The 24,616-nt window shown below is 42.7% G+C and overlaps 1 protein-coding gene across 9 annotated transcripts in view; it reads left to right on the forward strand.

Annotated features, from left to right (window-relative positions):
- ZNF532 (zinc finger protein 532) overlaps window positions 1-24,616 on the forward strand; it is a 108,185-nt gene that overhangs the window by 78,200 nt on the left and 5,369 nt on the right. For all 9 annotated transcript variants that reach the window (XM_059893723.1, XM_059893720.1, XM_059893716.1 and 6 more), the window contains 2 exons: window positions 1,223-1,504; window positions 24,039-24,151. In XM_059893723.1, coding sequence (XP_059749706.1) covers window positions 1,223-1,504; window positions 24,039-24,151 — 395 coding nt within the window. The remainder of the gene's footprint in view (window positions 1-1,222; window positions 1,505-24,038; window positions 24,152-24,616) is intronic.

Below are 24,616 nucleotides of genomic sequence, written 5' to 3' on the forward strand. Positions count from 1 at the left end.
GGCCCTTTTCACAGCCCAGTTTAACGATTGTCTGGGGAGACCTATAACCTCTGCTCATGAGGAAATTATAGAAGCCCCATTGTTCCCTCTGGGGTGAGACAGTATTGAAGAAGGTTGGTTAATTCTTGGTACAGTTTAGAGAAGAGCCTGCCTTGAGAAAGTATGCTGGTGAGTTCGCCAAAGGAACAGCTTCTTACTGAACACTCAGAGTAGGGAGCTGAGGTCTGTGCGGTGTGAGTCTCTGTGGCCCAGGGCACTAGCCCTGCTAACATGAGTTAGGACGCGCGTCCTGCTGTCTTTCTGAAGATTCAAGAACTCAGAGGATACTGATAAGAGACGGCCCCATCCAAAGATAACTTGTAAATTGAGGCACAGACATATTTGCTTGCTTGCTTTTTTTGGACTCCAGGCTTCTAGGAACACAAACAAAACAGAAACCAAAGTGAGGTCTTCAGGATCAAATTGCACTAGTTTTACGCCAGTGGAATTTGAAATCCTGTGAGTTTAAGTTGAGGCTATGGAGGCTACTATGTTAATGATAATAAACAGGCAATTTAGAAAGGCTTTTTGAGCAGCTACTGTGTATAGTTCACATGTCTGGGTGCTATCAGTAAGAAGCGATGGATTGGGATAGGGGTAGAGAGATTAAAATTACCCAAAATCCCCCCAGCAAAAACCCAAACTGTGAGAAGTATTTCAAGAATGTGAAAGACATTCAAGGGAGGGAGAAAGGTTTGCTATTAACACATTGGTCTCAGGTGTTTGTTAAAGTTGGTTAGCTAAGGGTTTTGAAACCCTACCAGTATATTAGACTATTTAAACATTTCTGGGTAGATGTGAAAGTAAAATGTTCTTCCCCAGAAGTGGTCTGTGGTAGAGGGGACTCACTCTGGTACATTGGGGGATGACAGAGTGCCAGGAATGATTTGGACTCAATACAGAAGTCTTTCTTTTCAAATTTTAAAATGGCACAAGCAAATAAGCTTTAAAAAATTATTTGGAACAAGAAATGCATAACTTAGAGCAACTATAAAAGTTAATACTCCTTTATTTCTTTTTATGTGTATATTTTGCTTAGATTTTCATCTTGCTGTATTAAGAAATATTTCTGAGTGAAAATAAAATTGTACTGAAATGTCTATAATGTAGTAAGATAGTCCACATGTGCTTTCTTTTAGTGGTGTGACTTGTGAAAGATATTTCTTTTCTTTTTATAACATAGTCTATGCATGGAACATTGAAAAGTATTGAAGGGCCTCCAAACTTGGGTATAAACTTGCCTTTGAGCATTAAGCCTACAACTCAAAATTCAGCAAATCAAAACAAAGAGGACACCAGATCCGTGAACGGGAAAGAGAAATTGGAAAAGAAATCCCCATCACCCGTGAAAAAATCTTTGGAACCCAAGAAAGTGGCCAGTCCTGGGTGGACGTGTTGGGAGTGTGACCGGTTATTCACGCAAAGAGATGTTTACATTTCCCACGTGAGGAAGGAGCATGGGAAGGTAAGTGACTAGTGAAATCCTCCCTGTCAGTGTAAGGAGGACACTCCAAGACGTGGGTGCTTGCTTGGCTCTGCTGGTAATGAGTAGGATGACCTCGAAAATCACTCATTATCTCTGAGCCTCAGTTTCTTAATCTATAAAATGGACTCTCTGGGATTTCCCTGGTGTTCCAGTGGTTAAGACTTCGCACTTCCATTGCAGGGGGCACGGGTTCGATCCCTGATAGGGGAGCTAAGATCCCACATGCCACGTGCTGTGGCCAAAAGAATTTTTAAGAAAGACTCTCCAAGTCCTTAGAATCTTGTTGTGTGATTTTGCTGATAACGCCTTCACTTGTGCTCCCCGAGGCCAGCAGGGAGTTATCTACCACACCCGTGTTTATAGCTGAGGACAAAGTTAAAAACATTTGAATTTGCCTGTTAGCTCTATGACAAATAAAGGAGAAAGGAGGAGAGAAAGAAAGTGGGTGTTTTGAAAACTGTTTGTAACATTTGTCTGACTTCTGTGATTCTCTCCTGAGTTTGGTGATAGGAGAAGGACCTCATCCATAAACCAGCCAGGAGAAGCTCTGTAACTTAAAATCTCTGAAAAATCTGAGTGTGCATATTTTTTCTTTTTAAAATAATAAGTGTACATCTCTAACCATTACGGATTATTTTTAATGCCCATTATTAGACTTAATAAAACTAGTAAGATTATTTTTTAATATAACTCTCATTGTTTCAAAGTTGGTTTGTTCCAGTTAGGATCCAAAGAGTCTGCTTTGCCTTTGGTTGTTGTATAACTTAAATCTCTTATTCTCTAGCATTCCTCCTTCCATTTCATTTTATTTTTTAACGTGCTGTATTTGTTGGAAAAATTGGGTTATCTGTCCTGTAGATTGTCCCCCACATTCCTGGACTTAGGTAATTGCTTCCTTTTGACATTGTTTGTTTCTCTTTATCCCATAATTCCTAGAAATTGGATTAGATTCAGGTTGAATTTTTTAGATGGGAATACGTCATCAGTGCTGTATTTTTGTTTCACATCCCAAGGCACCTAATACCAGCTTGTCCTACTTTTGGTTCAGATACACTGTACTTTTAAAGAAACCCATCTTATTGCTTTAATTTAAGCCAATAAAACCAAATAGTTATTCTTGGGGAACCTGTGTAAAAAGTGCATAAGAATTGGTTTGTGATTAATATATACTAGGTCCTTGAAAAGTCTGTTCCTATAGCATTTACAAATTAATTAAAAGCATTACTTTGTATTCTCATTTATGCTGTTTATTTGAGGTACTCATGAAGCTGGCATGTTTGACCTTCCTGCCATCCAAACAATGTAAACTTGCCTTTGAGCATTGATCACAGTGATCACAGATGGCAAAAAGATGTTTTTTTATTATATTTTGTCTAGCTACCCTTAATTCAGTATCTTCTCATATAAGAATTAGTTACTTATAGAATATAAATGGCTTTAGTAGCAAGCACATCGCTCATTTAACTGTCTCAGCCTTAGGCTCCCCTCATGGGCTGTAGCATCTTAGAATATTCGTGCTAAATATTGGGTAGTTCTTTTGCAGCAATACTTGATAAACCTACTATATAAATACACGACCTGTAGTTCTTTCAGAGCCCAATGTGATGATTCTAGGAAAAGTCTTCTTTTCTTGGCACCCAAACTGGATTTAACAAATGTTGAAAGGAGAGCAGACGGCAATAATTATCTGTTAGTCCGAACCGTTCATTTCTTATACATTTGAGATTTCTGTAACTAACTTGGAACCTTTCAGAATTATTTACTTTCTTCTTTTTTTTAAATATCTTTATCTTGCACGTCTGACAATTATTGGTTCTAGAATATAACATGAAGAGACAGCTCGGAGAAAGAGTTGGTGGGATGAAATGTCTGTCGCACCTTCCTGCGGGACCACAGCCGGCCGTGTGCGCATGTGCGCCGTGCACGCGGTGTGAGCCCTGACGTTCGGGGCACCGCTCGTCACCGAGCAAATGTTTGGCTTAGCAGGATTTTAGGATTAGCTTTGAAGAAGTTGAGACTCTCTGCCTTTTGGAGTGAGGCACATCAGATTAGATTACAGCTTCAATTCTGTTCACTCGGGCCTCCTGAAAGAACTAAAGGGAGGTGGGGAGGGAAGGAAAGACACGTCTTTATAAGCTGTTTTGAAATGAAAAGAGTGTTGAACTTGAGTCAGAAACCAAAGCGTGAGTTCTCCGTGCTGAGTCAGACTGGACCCTCTGCTTCCACACCCCACCTACAGACGTCCTTGTGTCTGTTCCCACTCTTTCCTTCTTCCCTCCTGTCCCCAAACCTCAGATCTCCTGCCCCCTTCTTTTCTCTCTCCTGCCTGCAGACAGATAGCAGGCACCCTGCCGTCCGCACATCTCCACCCCCTGTGCTCCTCAGCTGACCACCGCGGGCTCCGTCACCAGACCCACCTCCCTCGTGCCCTGCTTGTGGAGGCAGGCGGTCGTTTCTCCGTCTTTACGTCCCTGACCCACTGCGGTATTTCACCCGACTGGCAGTTCTTCCTAAAAGCATTTTCTCCTCTTAAGTGTGAAACAGTACACTCTCTCCTGCGTTTTCTCCTGGTAGTTCTCTCTCTGGGAAGTTTCAGGTATCCTCACAGCTTCGCTTCTCACATATATCAATATATGTGCCGAAAACTTCCAAATCTCTGTCTACAGCTGTGGTTTCTTGCCTGTATTCCAGTCCCTGAAATCCAGCCACTTATCAAGTGTTTCAGCTTCTTGTATCATTTACAGAAGCTTTAAGCCTGTTCAACAAGGAACTTAAACTATTCTCAAATATAAAATCAGAAGGATGAGCTTGTCAGTAGTATTAATCCAGTGATCTCGTCCAAGCTATGAGCCTTCTCCCAGATAAATGTACAAATACACAGAATTTTATATACAATTTGAGGGGCTCACGTACGTCCTGAGATACTTTCTTCGTTGCTATAGGGATGTCCTAGGGACCTCAAGTTAGGATCCCCTCAATGAGATAGTGTCTGAGGTCATTCTCACAGATCAAATAAATCTAGAATTTAAGGCACCTGATAGTAAATAAAAAAGTGAGAGTTGTCTGTACTTGTTCATATCTTGAGAATTACTCAGTGATCCATGATAACTGTAGCCATTTTCTCATTTGCCGCCAGGTACCCCTACCCATCAAGGGACCATTATTAACTTTTAAATAGAAAGATCCTAAAGCAGACTTGAATTTACTGAATTCTGGAACTCAGATGCCATCAAAATGGACTTTATGAGACTTTCTGAGGTTCTCTCGGGGTATAGATGTGGTCCAGTTCTGTGTCTAGAAGTTCGGAGGAGCCTGGGGTTTCAGAGCCTGACAGACTTGGGTTTGTATTCTTTCTCTGGCCTTACGGAGCCCAACCATTTCAGAGAACAGGTTGTTGAGTAGCTTGGTTCTGAGCACCAGGAAAAAGAATGTGATGAATCCTAACTACAGGTAGTTCCAGGTAAATTTTATTTTCTTTTGTTTACCAGGGTACTTGGTGGTAGGTAGAATAACACCAGAGATGGAGAGTAATGGGGTTTCAGCACAACCTTTGACAGAGTCACTCAGTACTGCTTTGTGTAGGATCGCACAAAAGGGCCTAGATGAGACGTTGAATTTATAGCTGACTCATGATTCATTGCTCTGTTGGAGAGAAAGCTTCCATTTTGGATCAGATTTTACCCAATATTTCTATCAATGACTTTTGACTATAGGGAAAGAAACTGGGAGGGATTTCACAAGGTGAATCTTAACAAGTAAACAGACTTTTCATTTAGGTTTTAAAAAATCAAGCACACTGATATTATGTGGAGAAGATAGGGTTTAGTTATCTTACGTGAAAAAACATTCCACCTTTGTTTGCCCATCTTAAGACCACCATCCTTTTGGCTGCAGAGATAGCATTCACATCAAGGAAGCAAATGCCCTTTGATTTGGCACTGTAATCTAGCTAGTGGTTCTCAAAACTTGATTGTGCATCTGAATCCCCTGGGGGAGGGCTTGTTAAAATCTTCATTTCTGGGTTCCACCCCCTCCCCCCCCCACACACACAGTTTCTGATGCAGTAGGTCTGAGATGGAGCCTGATAATTTGCATTTCTTATAGGTCTCCACTTTGAGAACCGTTGGTGTACCTTAGGTAGCAGTAAGAGCCCCTAGAGCCCATTGATTTGTACGAGAAATGTCTTATTTCTTGCCCATGCAGAGTTTGTTACAGGTGTGACAGTTCTCTGGGGCAGCTTTCCTTCCAGTGACTCTGATCAAGACCGTTTCTTTCAGCCCCATCATCTCAACATAGGAGCCCCTGCAGTAGGGAAAAAAGACTAGAGAATCACATGCCCTTATATTCTGGCTGTGACATACAACACATACCACTGGCCAGGATAGGTCATGTGACCAGACCCACTGGCAGTGTAGTCTTCACTGTGCCCCGGCTGGGGGGCGGCGGGGTGGAACTCCAGGCAATGTTTACCATGCCCAGTGCGGTGGCTACGGCATCAGAAGTGGTGTGCCCGGGTTCTCATGGCACTGACTGAAGGTGGGTATTGACACTAGCACTTAGGAGGGTAACCGGAAGGGTGAGGGTCTGGAAACAATGTAAGGAGGAAAAGAAGTTGGAGTCAGAGGGACCTTTGATAGCTGTCTTTAGATACCTGTATCCTCCATAGAAGGACCAGTGCATGATTAATTACAGGGGAGCTGGAGCCTTGTGGGTGAAATACCTACCTGCTTGTCATGGGCAGGTAGATTCAGGCAGCAGCCAAGTGACCACCTGTAAAGGGATGGAATAGAAAGGATGCCTTTCAGACTCACACCGGGATTAAATGAAAGCGTCTGTAGTAATACATGCAGTGGTGGCATAGCTACCAGGAAGTAGGCATTTGTATGCGATCACAGTCTAAAAGTCATTCCATCCATCTGCAAAAAGCATTTCTTCTAACAGGTGATCTAATCTGTAAATTGAAGCAGAACTTGCAGAACAAAGTCATTGTGACCCCCAGTGGAACTGAGTCCAACAGAGTGACCGCACATTTGAATCACCTGGAACACTAAAATCCCAGCACCCATGTGCTCCCCAGGCCAATTTCCTGGGCGATGCTGGGGGTGGGACCTGGCATTGGCATTTTAAGCCAGGTGATTCTGGTGTGTAGGCAGGGTCAAGAGCACTGGTACCACCAGGGACCTGCTGTGGCCCTCGCTCATCTGACTGAAGCACACACCTTTGCTGGTTTATGGTGCAGGGGAGGCTGGTCCCAAGTGCATTTGTTTACGAGACTCCACCTAATGCTCACTGTTGGGGGTGAATGCAGGTGACACAACTCATGGGAAGTTCAACGTTAGTGAGTAGATGAGCAGCTGGGCCTGGAGTCTCACTATTTAATGCCTAATTGGAAACTATTCCAGGATGTCTTAATGTTTCTGTTTCTAATGAGTTTGTAAACCCTTTAAAAAGTCCACAGATCTCATCGCCTCCTTTTTTGGTACTGGTTGCGCGTGATCTGGAATACTTGATATGATTTCGTCTCTTCTGTTGTGAAATACACTTTCAGCATACTCAGAGATGTAGGTGAAAAGGGGGCAATGGCAGAAACGGAAAATGGGAGAATGAAACAATGAGAGTGTCTGGGAGATAAGCAGAGCTACTGATGTGAGCATGCTGTCATTTGCCTTTTTAAATGATGGTGAGTTTCCTGTGTGTGTATACGTTTGTGTGTGTGTTTATGTATGTATTTTTTTAAAGCACCCATCCAACCTGGGTCCTAGCCATGCTTATAAAATATATGATAGGGCATACATTTTTCCCTTAATCTTTCTGAAACATTTTTAGAGAAAATTACGTAATAAAATGTTACATCTCCTTTTTGTTTCTGTCTTCCTGCTTTACTGTGATGTTGATTATTAGTTAAGAATATGAAAATATTGTTTGCAATGAACTGTTTGCAGTTAATTGCCAGATGGTTTCACTTTCATTCTTTTAGCCTTAGAGTTCATCCTGCTGTCATTATGCCTGCGTTACTTAGGAATACGAAAAGGCCTTTAATTAATATGAATGTAAGAAGAGGAATAGATTTTTATCCTGAAACTCAATCTTTTAGCTATGGTGATGTTAACTCTGCCAAAATTATACTACCCTGGCAAGAGGTGAAAAATTCAGTTTCTCCTATCTTTTTGGCTTAGAACTTATTTGTGATTGCTCAGGGTCTCAGAAGTGTATTTAAGTCAGTTGTGTATTCTGCACTACTCCTGGTCAGTTGTTGGTGAAGGATGGTTTCCCACTTGATTGTATGTTTGGCATCAGATTTGAACCCAAGGGTTGAAAGTCACATAAATTAGAGTTTGTATATTAATGCTTTGTGCAAGAAATGTACATCATTGCTGGTTTTAGGAGACTTATTTTTAATTTTGGCCCCTGAAATTGATATTTTATTAATATATTTATTCTTATAATTTAATTATAATTTAATATGTAAAATTTTAGAATATATTTTAATTATATATTTTATATATATTATATGTATATTTATAATTTAAATTATACATTTATTATCATTTTAGTATATTTTATTTATTCTATTAGTTTATTAGTATAGTTTATATGGTTTTATAAAAGTCTTCTATGTGATTTAAAAACTTTAAATGTAAAAATGTCAAAGTTTTTAGTTCAAAGCATATTAAGACACACCTATTGATGATGTTGGTGAGTTGTGCTGATTTGGAAGGCGGGGTGACGAGATGACAGGGGTTGAGGACTTGCTGCCTGTGTGGTGAGCACCATTTTAATAAGTAGTGCACTTGTGCTTGAAGCAGGCTCTCAGGTGGACGTTGTTATGAATGCCATTTTACAGGCGAGGAATGGAACCTTAGGGAAGGTTGATTTATTACCCCAGGCTCTACAGCTTGTAAGCAGCAGGGGTAGGATTCCAATCCAGACTCCCCAGTGTAATGCCGAGCAGCTACTGTCTGCAGAGCAGGAAAGCTTGATATTTCAGAAATAGCTTACTTTCGTCTCATTGGATCTTTCAATACCGATGTGGAACAGTTAGCAAATGTGTGGCTTTCCATCCATCATCACTTTAATTCAGGCGTTTGGTCTTGATTGAAGTTGGTTATGTCATCCTTAAACGAGCACGTGTCTCTGGTTTAGGGAGAAGGTTGAGTGTAACAGTCTCAGATTCCTTAGCTGGGACCCGGGGCTTTCCTGGCGTGGTCGCAGTGACAGGAGGTGTCGTTAATTCATTGTGCGGGTCTTCCTGCGGGGTCTCGGGACGCTTGGGGTGGCTCCCCTTTCTTAGAGACTGCCTGCGTTGTGTTTGTGACTGAGTGGATTGTAGCGTGAGTGGGCTTCCTGGGAGATAGAGGATCTTCCTGCAGAAAGAGAGCTCGGAAACCTGCAGAAATGCGTGCGGGAGTCCGCTGCCTGACGCTAGGAGTTACCTACGGCAGAGGCTCTCGGGAGGGTAGAATCAGGATCAGAGTTTCGGCTGATGGTCTGGGTCTGGGGGGTTGGCGCGTGGAGAGGCGGGTGGGACCTGGGTGGGGTCCACCATGGGTAGCTGCGACACCGTCACACTTACTCACACTCCTCCCCTCGATTCGTCCCTTGAAGTTCTGCTCTAAAGGAGTTGGTCGACCCTGCATGGTGAGTTGTTGAGAGTATTCACTACTCACTTCTTACTGATGCCTAGCAGGGAGTGGGCACTGGAGAATAACTTCAATTTAGCAGTGAATATATCTTTCAGAATAGGTAGAAAGCAGCAGGTTTTTATCTTGGGCATTACCTTCCACTTAAAAAGTTTAGGGAATTCCCTGGCGGTCCAGTGGTTAGGACTCCGCGCTTTCCTTGCCGAGGGCCTGGGTTCAATCCCTGGTCAGGGAACTAAGTTCCTGCAAGCCGCCCAGTGCGGCCAAAAAAAAAAAGTTTAATAATTACTTCTTTGATGTTAGTTTCTAATATATTTCAGTGAAACTATTTTAGCAGACCTATTTTTTTTTGAACCCTGAACAAGAACTTGGAAAGCCCCTGCCTTCCCGGTACAAGGCAATTCTGCCTTGTTTTACTGAACCAAAATACAGTTACAGATGTAGAGAAGGAGCTATGAGATTTGGCACTAAATTCAAAGAAGATGAAAGGACAAGTTGAGTGACCAGTTTCCACTTCTGAAATTTATGAGGGACAGAAAATGAAAAAAAAAAAAAAACCTTCAAGAAAGATTAATAAGTTCTTTTGAAAATGTGACTCAAATAAGACTGTGAAATATTATTCCAAATTTTGTTTATAGCCAGAAGAGATTTTTTTTTTCAGTTGCTTCAGAAGATTTGATCTTAGATGTAAAACATTTATATCTGCTCGTATGTCCGTTGCAGCTATTTTAGGAGACATTTTTCTGTAAACTCACCAGAGGTTTCTGCAAACAAAGTTGAAGGACTTTAAATATATATATATATATATTTATTTATTTAATTTATTTATTTATTTTTGGCTGCGTTGGGTCTTCATTGCTGTGCGAGGGCTTTCTCTAGTTGCCGCGAGTGGGGGCTACATTTCGTTGTGGTGCGCGGGCTTCTCATTCGGTGGCTTCTCTTGTTGCGGAGCACGAGCTCTAGGCGCGTGGGCTTCAGTAGTTGTGGCACGCGGGCTCTAGAGCGCAGGCTCAGTAGTTGTGGCGCACGGGCTTAGTTGCTTTGCGGCATGTGGGATCTTCCCGGACCAGGGCTCGAACCCGTGTCCCCTGCATTGGCAGGCGGATTCTTAACCACTGCGCCACCAGGGAAGCCCTAAATATATATTTATATATGCCCACTTACATGGTCTAAAGGATAATAATGGCTTTCTCTGTGAGCTCCTTTAGTGAACGTTTTCTGATTCACTGTAGGACATGGTATGTTACTGCACGTTCCATTGGGTATTAAGTATAAAACCCCAAATTGAAAAATGTACAGGGAATTCCCTGGCAGTCCATTGGTTAGGACTTGGCGCTTTTACTGCCATGGCCCGGGTTTAATCCATGGTCGGACAACTGAGATCCCGCAAGCTTTACAGCATGACCAAAAAAAAAAAAAAAAAAAAGATGTACAATAAACATAATAACAAAGTAGTAGACAAATGTGTTAAGTCTCAGTCATCAGGTCAGTGAGGTTGCCTCTGAAAGTCTTGTAGGATTTAGGGGCTGGTGGAGCCAGAGCGGGAGCTGCTAGTGGTCCCAATAGAGGGTCCCCAACAGAACCAATTGCCTTGCAGTCAGAACTCAGGAGATCAGACCCAGCAGCAGATAACACAGCTTAGTGGTAGATCCCCACACAACTGCCAGAGCATCTCTTGGGAATGCTGTCTGTCTGTCCCGGGTGGACCCTTGTGGGCTTGTCTAAGGTGGAATCCTGAAGCCCTTGGTGTCTCACCTGGGCCTTTGCACACCTGCCCTGCCAGGCCTTGTGGTTCCAGCAAAAAGAGCTGCTTACAGTCCCTGCACACACACCACACTCTTCCTTGTCTTTGCCACTTCAGTTCCCTCTGCCTGGAAATCCCTGTCCTTGGCTCACTGCCTGGTTAACTCCCCGGTGGATCCAGCTCATGGCTTGCAGCAGTGCCCCTGTGCCCGCGGGGCCCCTCTGTGTTCTTCCGCCTGCCTGTGACCACTGCAGTCGTAAACGGGACATCCACTCTTCATTATTTTTTTGTCTTCTTCAGCAGACTGTGATCTTCCCGCTACAGAGCAGGGAGGTCCTGGTGAGTGAAAGTAGGAGCTCAGTTAACACTGTGGAATGAATCAGAGAGCCCTGGGCCCCATGCGGTGCTGGAGAACCAGGCTGTCTGGGCTTTCAGCGTGGCCAGGCCCAGGCTCTGGCTGGTTACTCTCACTCCTTTTTGTAAGTGTGGATGGCACCTGTATTTTTTTACCTTGCCGCCTGGCAGGTGCAAGCCTCTGGCCAAAAGGGGGTGGATCAGCGTGAACTCATTGAACTTAAAGCGCTGGTGCTGCCGACCAGCACAACGGTTTTTTGTTTTTTTGTTTTTTGTATTGGAGTATAGTTGATGTACAACGTTGTGTTAATTTCTGTCGTACAGCCAAGTGATTCAGTTATACGTGTATACATTCTTTTTCATATTCTTTTCCATTATGGTTTATCACAGGATGTTGAATATAGTTCCTTGCAGCGCAGCGTGTCTTTGCACTTGAAGTACAGCTCGGTGGTCCTCTGCCCTGAGAGCGTGCAGGCAGCACCTGGTCAGAGAGGGCTGCCTCCCGCCCCTGCAGGGACTGAGGTGTTCGCAGACGTTCGGGTGCCTGCGGTGCACGGCCCAGCAGGGCTGCTGTGATTTTGGAGACCGCGGAAGACTCTTCCTCCTTGGGCTCTGTTTATCTCTCGAGGTTTAGGAGGTGGAGGCTCCCTGCGTGCTGGGCTGGTGCTGTTGCCAGATGGGAGAAATACGAGACTTGGCCATCTCCGTCTGCTTTGGGTGAATGTACCAGGACTTGCTGGCCTAAGAACATTTGTTATTAAAAACATTGCCTGAAGCCGGGGACTTATTTCCCTCGCTGTCACCAATGAGCAATTTTCCTCCTCTCCGCTTCCACTGCCCCAGACCCAGACTGAAGCCTCCCAGGGTCCCACCCCCTGTTCTCTGTCAAACCTCAGTCCCTTCCTGTGCCCCAGCGTCCCCTCCCTGCCCCTGGCATCCGCGGCAGGCAGATGTAGGTATAGATCCAATGGGCTGAGGCTGGGGGAGGAGAGTATTTTCTTTTATGACCTGAGGTGTCCAGGTTTGCTCTGGGATTGGGTTTCTTCATCGAACCAGATCTGAAAATGGTGGTGAGGCTTTAGAATATTGGTACGGTATTGTGGTGTGATGTGAGGAAGCTTTTGTGTGCTTGCCCAGGAATGCAACATCCATTTGTAATCTCTTTAGGAAAATACGTTCCTGAGTCCAACTGGCAGACCAGATTTTTAAGTTTTAAGAATTTAGCATCTGACTGTGGTGACCTACATGGGTGGGATGGGGCGGGGGGGAAGTCCATGAGGGGGGGAATATATGTATACATATAGCTGATTCACTTCGTTGTACAACAGAAACTAACACAACATTGTAAAGCAACTATACCCCAATAAAAAATTAAAATTAAAATTAAAAAAAAAAAAAAGAATTCAGCACCCGATTCAGTAAGCTGATACTACCTTGAAGCCCAAAACAACCAGAAAATAATTTTACATCCCAAAGTAGGGGCATCAAAGAAAATACAAGGCCATCTTGGCTGTGGTTGACTTGATAAGAATCATAAAGTAGATGGCTCTGGACGGTGACTCAGAGGTCACAGATTCCCACTCAGTGCTCATCCCGTGATCTAGATCCTGGTGGTGTGCGGGGCATGTTCTAAGCACTTCCTGTGAAAGGAAACCATTCTCCTCACTTTATAGTTATGACTTTTTTCTTTTTTTACCCGGATTGATTACTTACTTTGTTAAATAGATTTGGTTCTGAATGATTGAGACTTGGCTCTGTTTTCTATAGAATACGAGAAAGGGATCTAAATCTGGGTTAGCAAACTGGTTCACAGGCCAGCCACCTGTTTTTGTAAATAAGTTATTGAAACACAGCCACGCCCACTCATTTATTCGTCATTGTCTGTGGCTGCTTTTGCACTACAAGGCAGAGTTGAGTAGTTGCAGCAGAGACTTTATGGCCTGCAAAGCCTGAAATATTTACAATCTGGCCCTTTACACAAAAAGTCTGCCAATCTCTGGTCTAAATTTATACTCTGTATATATTTCCCCAAAACCACTCAGTTCCAATTTGTAGAAGCTTGGATGGTTTAGTGCTCAAAAATTATTTTTCTTGATGCTTTCACATGTATGAAGTTTGAGCTTCCTGTGCTGTGTTCATCTAAATACCTTTTGGTTTGTCTATTCTTAGATGTAGTGAAACTGGAAAATCTCACTAGTGTCCTAGATATTAAATTCTCTCAGAGAAGACTAGAATTTATGACCCACAGTATTCCAGATTTCGGAGGAAGGCTACTCTACTTATGTGCATACAAGACCATTTTCTAAGAGAGCATAGGTGGCTTGGGTGAGCAGGTTTATTTCTTATGATTCACCATCCGTGACTAGGTAATATTCATATAGAGTGAAAACTTTACAGTTTTGTGGGCAAATACTGACTATATCCAGATCTAACATGAATAGATGAATTAAATACTTAATGAAGCATTAATTTTTATTTATCCTGGTGAAAAGTTTCAAGAATTCTCACAATGCAAATTATACCTTTTATTTATTTAATACATATGCTAATGATACATGTTTCTTTAGTGAATTTCTTTTTTAATAATCAACTTATTGAGTTATAATTTATATGTAATCTTAGTACATTTTTATTCTGTAGAAAAGCTAGTTTATTTTACAGGAGGCATATATTAGACTATAGAGTTTTCACCTGTTCAGGTTATCAGTCTATACTGTTTTGTTTTTAAAGTCTTTGGTGCCTCTGGGTACTTGCGTATTATAAGAATAATGTACAGGTCTGAAACTATTTAGAACAGGCCATTCATTCATACTTAAGGAGTGTTTAGCTTTACACCATGTTTGTTCTTCCGTATGTATCTTTCTTTTATTCTATAAGTATTTATCAAATTGCATAGCATTTGCTATGAGGGAGCTCAGACAAAGTGTGAAATGTAATTCTTGCCCTTATAGATGCTTATAGTTGGGTAGAAAAAGAAAGGATAAATACTTTTAAAGCTAAAACTAGTTTGAGTTGGGTATGAAACAAGAGTCTTAGGAGCGTCACAAGGTGTTAACGTAATTAAATGCTAAGCGAAAGGTGCATTCAATTCAGATTTCAGCTCAGTACCTGTTGAGGCTCTGTGAATAAAGCGAGCAATAAAATACAGTCCAGCCTTAAAAGAAATCACAGGAGGATAGAGTGAAATTAAAAATTAAAATTGGCTTTGATACGTGGAAGAGAAGAATTAGACTCACATCTAAGGTACAGGGAAGCAGATTTGAGCGTCACTGTTTCATGGGGAATCGGCAGGGTGGGAGATGCCAGGGAAGGCCGCACAGAAGAAACGCTACCTCATACTCTCCACAGAGGTATTTGGAGGATGCACAAGAGGAATTTGCCCTGTGTGCAGAGGAGCAGGAAGAGAATGGATATGTGGTACAAACCATCACGGCTTGCCAAGTGACTGCCAGCACGTAGTACCGGAGTGTGATGTTCTAGGAAGGGGGTGATGGGAGGCTGGGACGGGTGAGGTAGGCAAGTCCAACGGCCTCATTCCCTGAAGCTACAGAGAACGCCAGGGGGGCTTTAGGGAGAGAAGGGACACATTGAGATGTGTGTTTCCAGAGGTTCACTCGTAGCTGTGTGGGACGTGGGCAAGAGAAGGAGAGGCAGGTGGCTGGAGAGATCGGGAAGGCCCACCAAGGACCTGAGAGCTGAGCTGGCTGGAGGGGGAAAGGGTGTGAATGCGTGTCCAGGAGAGGGAAGGCTGTCTCAGAAGAGCAGGGAGGAATGTGTCATGGTCTTCAGAAGATGCGGGTTTGGGAGGCTTTGAATGGAAGGTTTATAAAGTCCCAGGAGATGTAGTCAAAATGGTGGGTTGAGGATTAGATTGTGGACTGTCTCGAAAGCCAAGAAGTTTGGATTTTGCCTTACACATAAGGAGACGGTGCAGTGAAAACCCTGTTGCGTCTGATCTCAAATACTGTGTCGTCTCCCATTACAAAGGATGATCCCGTGTCCCCGCCCCCCATAAGGGCAGCCCATCCATCTGCACGCTCCATCCAGCCCCCTGTTGACCACTCGAGGGTGTCACAGCCGCACTTGTCCGCTCTCTCCTGCATCTTTCTCAGCATCATAAAGCTCTGCCCTGGTACCCTTATCCTAGCAAAGCAGCCTTCCCTCACCCCCCTTCCCTACTGCCATTTTTTCTCTCCCTCCGTTTATAATAAGTCTCCCTGGAATCGTTTTCTGTCCTTCTGTTCCCTGCTTCCTTCTCCTGTTTAGACTTTCGTCCCACCACACCACCAAAGCCACTCTTGCCAACCTCTCCAGTGCGTCCGTGTCCCTGAGTGCAGGGGGCTTGGCTTTCTCAGTTGGCGTCTTCGTTGACCTGCCTGACGCACTCGTCTGCTCTGTCCTCCTAGAAGTGCCTTCTTTGCTGGGCCTCTTAAGCACTGTCTTCTCTTGGTTCTCATCCTGCCTCATCGATAGCTCTTCTTGGTCTTTATCATCTTATGAACGTTGATGTGTCCTTTGTCTCTCAGACGGTTCTCATCCAGGCCCATGACTCAGAGTGGCATCTATGTCCTAGTGACTCACAGATCTATATCTGCAGCCAGACCTCTCCCCTGAGATCCGGACTTGACGCTAACCACCTATTTATTTAACATCTCTGCTTAGATCTCCAATGGGCTTCTCACACTTAACGTATCCAAAACGTAACTCTTTTGATTCCTCTCCTTCCCTAATCCTGCTTCTCCCCTGTTTTCCCAACTAGTAACTGGTAACTCTGCTCCACCGATGACCAGGTCAAAGAATTTGGAGTGACGCTTGACCCTTCTTTTTCTCTTCTTTGTCACCTACATTCAGCCCATCCATACATCTACCCTGGAGGTACATACCAAATCTAAGCACTTATCATCACCCTTTTTCCCCAAGCCCAGGGCACAGGATCTCTCCCCTGGAGCCTGTGCCCTGGCTCCCTGCTTCCACACTTGGCAGCCGGGGTGACCCATCTAAACTGTGTCGGTCATATTAGTCCTCTGCTCATACCCTTCAGTGCCCCCTCCTCACAGTCGTGGACGATCCGGAGCCCTCACCATGGTGTACAAGGCTCTGTTGTCTGCGCTCTGAGCTCCCCACCTGCCATCTCCAGCCCTCACTGCATAGAAAACTGCAGAAAGGATGTGATCGGGTAGTTCCCCAGGGAAATATAAATGGCTCAGGAGTATGTGCCTAGATGTCCAACATCACTAGGTATTGAAGAGAAACAAAGAAAAGTGCAGTAGAATTTTTACCATTCACTTTGGCAGAGTTGAAGAATGTGACCTGGTGTTGAAGACTCCTGATGAAGAGACACCGACTTAGGTCACTGGTGTCCTTTTTGAGGACGGTGTGGCAAGAAGGGTCACAGAGCCTTAACATTTTTACAACTTCTAAACTAGAAAGTCTGTTTTCAGAAATCTATCCAAAGGAAATAATTGGTTGACTATAGAAAATTTTATCTGTAAAAGTTGAAAAGTTGAAACAATCTAAATCATTAATAGAAGATAGTTAAATGGATTATGGTCCATTTATACAATAGAATACAATGATGGATTAAGAAGAATGTGGAATCATCAAAATATGTGTAGCTGTGTGTGCTTTACAAGCAAAAAATCAGGTGACAAATCAATGTGTATAATATAGACTCATAAATACACGTGAATCCGTGTATCCAGAAAAGACATGGGCAGGATATATAGCTAGAAATTGATAGTGGTTACCTCAATAGGTGAGATTAGAAACAATCTCATTTTCTTTTATTTTGCAATAACCATTTGTTATTTTTATAATTGGCAACAATAAGAGAAAGAAAGTGAAGGCTGCAGCATCTAGATGCATCGTATTACTTCACTTTGATCTGGAAGCTGCCAGGCAGGAGTTCCTTCAGTTTCCCAGTCCCTTCTTCACCCACCCACCACTGGCCGTGTAAACATTGCACCTGTTTATGGACAGAGCCTTACCTCCAGTCACACAGGAAGATGTGCTCTTCCTTCTGTGTGAGTCCCTCCCTGTCTCCCCACCTGTGTCCTCAGTGTCTTTGTTTTTTAGAGGCTCTTATCAGGATTTAAACATGCCCGCGTCTCACCCATCTTCCAGAAACAAGCAGTGCTTGCTCTCTGGCCAGGACTTTATGGTAAATTTGTTATTCTATGATCACCTTGTAGAACATGCTCAAATTTTTCCAGCAGATAATTGTGTATTCAGTTATTTTTTTCTTTTATTCATTTACACAGTGAATGTTTACTGAGTGTTTTCTGTATGCTGAATGCCAGGGCTATAAGGATGAATGATCCGCAGCTTCTGTTTTCAAGGACCTTACAAGAGAGTGAAATTCCTCCTGAAATTAAAAAAAAAAACCAAAAACAGAGTTCAGGGCTTTTCTTTGGAGGAAGAGGCACACCACATAAATAGGTATTTTATCTGTTAACTGAAAAAATTTTTACCTTAATACCATTAGTCATTAGAGAACTGCAAATTAAACCACAATGATACTGAGCCTGTGCGTCTGGAGCCTGTGCTCCTCAACAAGAGAGGCCGCAATAGTGAGAGGCCCACGCACCGCGATGAAGAGTGGCCCCCGCTTGCCACAGCTGGAGAAAGCCCTCTCACAGAAACGAAGACCCAACACAGCCAAAAATAAATAAATAAATAAACCACAATGAAATACCACTAGCCACCCTTGATAATGGCTATAATAAAATAAAATAAAGTGGCAATATCAAATGCTGGGAAGGCTGCAGAGCCATTGGAGCGCTTATCCATTGCTGGTGGAAAAACAGAGTACGGCCATCTGGAGGACACTTTGACAGTTTCTTATGTCATTTACCATAGGACCCAGTAATCCCATTCCTAGGTATTTACCCAAGAGAAATAAGATCATATGTTGACACCAAAACCTGTCCATGAATGTTTATAGTTTATACTGTAACTTTAATAATTTTCAAAAACTGGAAACAACCTAGAAGTCCTTCACCTGGTAAATGGATAAACAAACAGAGGTCTGTCCGTACAACGGAACACTCGATGGAGCTGCCGATGCGTGATGCCGAGTGAGAGGTGCCAGGCTCCCAAAACCACACACACTATACTGCATGGTCCCATGTACATGACAAATGGAAAAAGCAAAACTGTAGGATGGAAAACAGATCAGTGGTTTTCAAGAGTTGGGTGTAGGAAGGAGGGGTTGACTCTAAAGGGGCACGTGGGAATTTGGGGGGTGATCGAACTGTTGTTCTGTATCTTGATTGTAGTGGCAGTTACTTAACTGTATCCATTTCCCAAAACTCATTAAAAAGTGAATTTTACATTTCGTAAATTAATACCTCAGTGAACCTGACCTAAGATCTTTTTGAGGCAACAGAAAAGAAATTTTTTTTTATATGAGCTATATTCACATGGTTCAAAAATCCAAATGATATGAAGGAATGCAGTTAAAAGCCTCATTTCTACCCTTGCCACCCTTGAAGTTTCTCTCTGCCAGTGTCATCCTATCTGCATCTGTGTTCTCATTTTTACCTCTTTTTAACACAGAACACAGCTTATTAATATAATTTTCTGCACCGGTTCCATCTCCATGTAATCTATGTTACAGTTCTTTTCATATCAGTGCTTTGAGATCTTTCATTCTTTTCTACAGCTGCATGACAAGAATATTGTTTTGAGTACATATCATTTATTTAACCATTCCTCCTTGGATGGACCCACATTTTTTCCCATCTTTTCCCCTTACACACGGTGCTGCAGTGAATAACCTTGTGTATACAGTCAGTTCTGCTGTAACGCCTGTGTTCAAAACACAGATTTGTTCCAATGTAGTTGATACATCAGGGAACAATTGAAGCATAATGTGAATTCTGAGTTTGCTCGTGTGATTCCATCCCTGAGAAACACTAGGTGAGCACAGAAAACCGTGCAACAGAGTTGTGTAGGAATACACCTGACACAGTTGTGCACACACCTTCTGCCTTCACCAGTGACCTCATCTCCCCGTGGGCTGAGTCACACAGGTCCATACCTCCAATTTCAGATAACCCTCCTTACACCACTTCACAAAAACTCAAGCAAGCCCCCTGGCACTCACTTCCACAAGCAAACTGAAGGTCTTTTTCAAGGTAAAGTGCCACATTTTTTGCAGCACCTAATATTTGTTTCTTAACTGTTTAACATGTGTAAATCCATGCTACTTTAGTTTTTATTAAATGAGTCATTGGCAGTTTTTGAATGTTATGCCCTGAACTTCATTGTTGCTGGAAGTCTTGTGGGTTTTGTTGCCTGATTCTGCATAGTTCAGTGATTTAGAGCACGTGTTCTATGTATGTTGTGTTACATCAGAACTGACTGTACCATGTGTGGGTTTATTTGTAGAATAGATTCCCAAGTGGAAGGGTCCAGGGTTTTAGGAGTTAAATTCTGAGGGATTGCTGCTGTGGTAGGCGTAAATTATGCAGTTGGTTTGGTTTTCCTTTTTCATAAAAACCGCTATGATAGAGCTGAAGGATGTGTGTCAGCGTGCTTTGGGAATAACTTCACTCCCATTTAATCTTAAACTTGTGGCTGTTCCTGGGCGTGTGCTGGTGTTCAAGGAGGCCCTGTGCATGTTGGTGTGAGGCAGATATCTCGCGGAGGAGGGGATCTCAGAAAAGATGGAGATGAGTGGGTGTCTGGCCAGATGGGAGTGTGAAGTTGTGGCTTTTCTCCCTCTAACTTCTTCAGAGTCACCTGAAACAGAGGCCTTCAAGCCAAAAGACAGGAAGGGACTGGTTATCCGCATGGAAATGTCTGATCGTGAGAGCGCCCGCATCCACCAAGTGCCATCCGAAAAGAATGGCTTTCAGAGGCATTTTAAATCCCAGAGCTCAGACCTGAGCCCAGGGCTGGGGCATTTAGAACAAAGGAGTTTGTTTGGTAAGAGCAGTTAATAATGCTTTCTTTCCTAAAGGACACAAAGATAAAAGAGTCAAAAATTGGAGATTAGAGAGAAAGTTTAGGGGGTGTACCCAAGTGTTGTATTTGATATTTTACTCTAAAGTTTTAGCAAAATTTTCAGACCCTGCCAGCTTATTAGTTCACTATTTCTTTAAAGAGTTCTATTTAAGAACAAAATAATTTATAATTCATAAATTTCTTTTCTGATTTTAGTTAACTATAAAAAGTCCACTTAAGGCCCTGGTTCTGTTAATATCAATTTATGCAGCCTTGGAGCCAGCAGAAGTAAAGGACGTTAAAAGTCTTGAAAACAGAATGATGATAGACTTTTACACTTTCTTTCTTCCTTTTTTTAAAAGTTATTTATTTATTTATTTATTTTTGGCTGTGTTGGGTCTTTGTTGCAGTGCGCGGGCTTCTCATTGAAATGCCTCCTCTTGTTGCGGAGCACGAGCTCTAGGCGCGAGAGCTTCAGTAGTTGCGGCACATGGGCTCAACTACGTAGTTGTGGCTCGCGGGCTCTAGAGCGCAGGCTCAGTAGTTGTGGTGCACGGGCTTAGTTGCTCCACGGGCAGTGGGATCTTCCCGGACCAGGGCTGGAACCCATGTCCCTTGTATCGGCGGGCGGATTCGTAACCACTGCGCCACCAGGGAAGTCCTACACTTTCTTAATACTGTTTTTTTCCCATGTATGTTTGATTAAAAATTGCTTCCTGTGTCATAAGGTAGCAGTATGAACTATTATAATATTGAAGATACAAGTTATGAAGATAAATTAGGCAAAGCACCTTTAAACAAGTTAGTGTTTAAAATTTAACAAAGAAGAAAGTCATTTATCTTGTTAGGTATTGTGAACATGGCAGGTTTGATCTGGAAACTGGAGTTTAACTTGTAATTTTCTTGTCACCAGTGATTTTGAAACCTTGCCCCATTGTTTTGGGATTGCACAGTTCATTTCTGCATTTTTTTTTCATAAGGATGTTGAAAAAGAGTATCTCATACATCGTCAACTCTTTGAAAATAGTAATTATTGATTTAGCTAAGCTGCTCTTCATTTATTTTATTATCTTCTGAGGATTTCTTTATTGATATTTCTCTCTTACAATTTTGATTTGATATTAATATAACTACACTGTAACAAGAAGTAGAATATTAAAATCTTTACCATAATAGAAAATCCAGTCTGCATGTCTCTGAGGCCTCTGCCCTGTTCTGTGCTTAGAAAGGTGTACTTCCATTGTCTCCCTCCTTTATGATTATTTGCTACAACTGTCTTGCTTTTAGAAAGATGTCTTGTGTTTCAGCTTTCCCAAGTGATCTTAACATTGTCCATCTTATATGTATGAAATTCAACAGGAGTTAGGTATTTGTAGATGTTAAAAACCTTTATTGAAACATAGTAGAACTATTCATAACTGACTGTTCTTGACTTCAAGTTTTATTGTAAAAGAAACCTCTTATTCATTCTCTGGCTGCATATGCTAATAAAAGAGACTAGGGATGGCCTATTTAATGTGATTGAAAATGTTTGTGAAGGAGAAGGGACAGGATATCTCAGGCACTAGTTGGTCACTTGCTTTGTTCTCTCTGTCTCTCTTTTTTTCCCCAGAGATGATTCTTACAGTCTGGGATATATGATGTATATGCATATATCCCGGGGATATGCTTAGCAAAACAGTACAAGCAATGGTACGACTTTCATCTTTAACTTGGAGAAGGAACTTCCTCCTTTGCCTTTGTCTGGGTTCAAGACCTTTTCAACGTCCGCCGGACTGATTTGCTTTATTTAAAAGATAGTATTTTCCACTTTTAAAAAAATGAAACTTGGATATGTAACTTTATTATTACTAATAAAATAACACGTATTGAGGGTTTCTCTGTGTCCCAAACACTGTGCTAGCCCTTCAGCGGCCCCCTTCCCCCCAGCACCCTCTCTGAGGACAGCACTGCTGTGATCCCCACTTGACAGCTTGGGGAGTGGGTGTTTATGGAGGTTGGGGCACTTTCCCCCATCACGTGGTTCGTGAGTGGTGGAGAAAATGTGCCAGCCCACCTCTGGGGCTCCTCTCAGCCGCTTGAATAGATTTGCTTACCAGCTTGAATAAGGATGCGTTTGTCAGGTGATTAATGTAAAAATAATTTTTAAAAAAACTTATCATTTCTTTATCACTTAGGTCACAGTTGCTTGCTTATCTCTTCTTATTGCCAAAAATAGTAACACAGTTTCACGTGAGAACTTATTCCTTCTTCATCCCTATTTTTTACGAGGGCTGAGCCAAATTTGTTTCATTCATGAGGCTAACAGTTCTTTCTTGATTTCAGTTCCTTGTGATATGACATTACTTCCAGACTGCAGTACATATCATGCCCAAATAATTTGTTTTAAATGTTAAGCCACTAATTTGACTTCAAAAGTTCCACATGGGAATCTGTTGAATTAACATTATGTCTTAGCCAAAGTGGGAAACTTTCACTTTGATTTTTATATATCTCTTGATCGTGCTCTGTTGCTTTCTCAGTGTCCCTCCCCAGCACACACACACACACACACACACACACACACATGCACACACACACGCATGCACACACACACACGCACACACACGCATGCGCGCACACACGCATGCACACACACACATGCACACACACACGCATGCACACACACGCATGCACACACGCATGCGCACACACGCATGCACACACACGCATGCACACACACACATGCACACACGCGCATGCGCACACACGCATGCACACACACGCATGCACACACACACGCACACACACACGCATGCGCGCGCACACACACACGCATGCACACACACACACGCGCATGCACACACACACACACACACTCTCTACATATACCAACAGGCAATATCCCCAAAGTGGTTTCAAACTTGGGTTCTTGAGATAACCAAATGGTATCATTTAAAACAAAAAGCATTCTTGGAAAACTCTTTCCTTATTTAAGGAATAATTAGTTATTAGTGGGAGAAGCTAAAATGTTTAAAATTAGCCAGAGATGTAATTTAAAATGACATATTGGAGAAGGAAACCTGTTCTTTCTGGATATAACAAATTAAGTAATGGCTTTATTTGGTATCTGCTGAAGAATTGTTTCTCTGGGTTATCTGCTTTTTAAAAATAACGTCTCTTACGCAAAGAAAATTTGTGTAATGTTTTCTTTTCAGCTATCTGGGTGTTTGTGTTGAATCAAAATCATAAGTGTTTTTAAGGAAAAAAATAGTTTTTTAGTCTTATGATAAAATGTGTTCTCTAGAAATGAGCCCCTCCATGAATACTCCAGCCCTGCCCACCCTTTCTGTTACATTTTTTTTTTAATTGATTGATTGGTTGATTGATTTTTGGCTGCATTGGGTCTTCATTGCTGCGTGCGGGCTGTTCTCTAGTTGCGTCGAGCAGGGGCCACTCTTCACTGCGGTGTGCGGGCTTCTCATTGCAGTGGCTTCTCTTATTGCAGAACACTGGCTCTAGGTGCGTGGGCTTCAGTAGTTGTGGCATGCGGGCTCTAGAGCACAGGCAGGCTCAGTAGTTGTGGCGCACGGGCTTAGTTGCTCCGTGGCATGTGGGATCCTCCCAGGCCAGGGCTCAAACCTGTGTCCCCTGCATTGGGAGGCAGATTCTCAACCACTGTGCCACCAGGGAAGTCCTCTGTTACATCTTTAAAATCTTCTAGTCTTGTCACTGTATTGCTAAACCAGTAGTGATACTTAGACTCTTACAAAAGAGTTTTTAATTTGTAAAGTGTTTCTGTTTTTGTTCTCTCAAGCGACTTTCTTTCTCTTTTCTCCTAATAAAGCAAATGAAGAAGCACCCCTGCCGCCAGTGTGACAAGTCTTTCAGCTCATCCCACAGCCTGTGCCGTCACAACCGGATCAAGCACAAAGGCATCAGGAAAGTTTATACCTGCTCGTAAGTCGTGATTTCTAATGTGGGAAGCACAGTGAAAGGATTAGCCTGGAACTTCTCGAAGGTTTTTCCCATTTCACCATTAACTTTCCATTTTCCCATTCTCTGCTCCATGGTGTATGGATTTCCTTTCGGAATTGTATTTTGTTTTGACAGACCATTCTTGCTTGGTTTGTAACACTTAACAATATTAAAATAAAAAGGAGCAGTCCCTTGCCCACCCTTTGTATGTTCTTATCTGTTACCTTTGTTCTTTTTTTTTTGGCCACACAGTTTGTGGGATCTTAGTTCCCCAACCAGGGATTGAACCCGGGCCCTCAGCAGTGAAAGCACAGAGTCCTAACCACTGTACTGCCAGGGAATTCCCACCTCTGTTCTTATCCATTATACAGAGCTAGGCATTTTAGGACTGAGAACTTTGGAGAAGGGGCTCGCGGCAGGTAGGTGCACGGGTGGATGAGATGCTGT

The sequence above is a fragment of the Balaenoptera ricei genome, chromosome 14, assembly GCF_028023285.1.
Source record: "Balaenoptera ricei isolate mBalRic1 chromosome 14, mBalRic1.hap2, whole genome shotgun sequence".
Classification (NCBI taxonomy): Eukaryota; Metazoa; Chordata; class Mammalia; order Artiodactyla; family Balaenopteridae; genus Balaenoptera; species Balaenoptera ricei.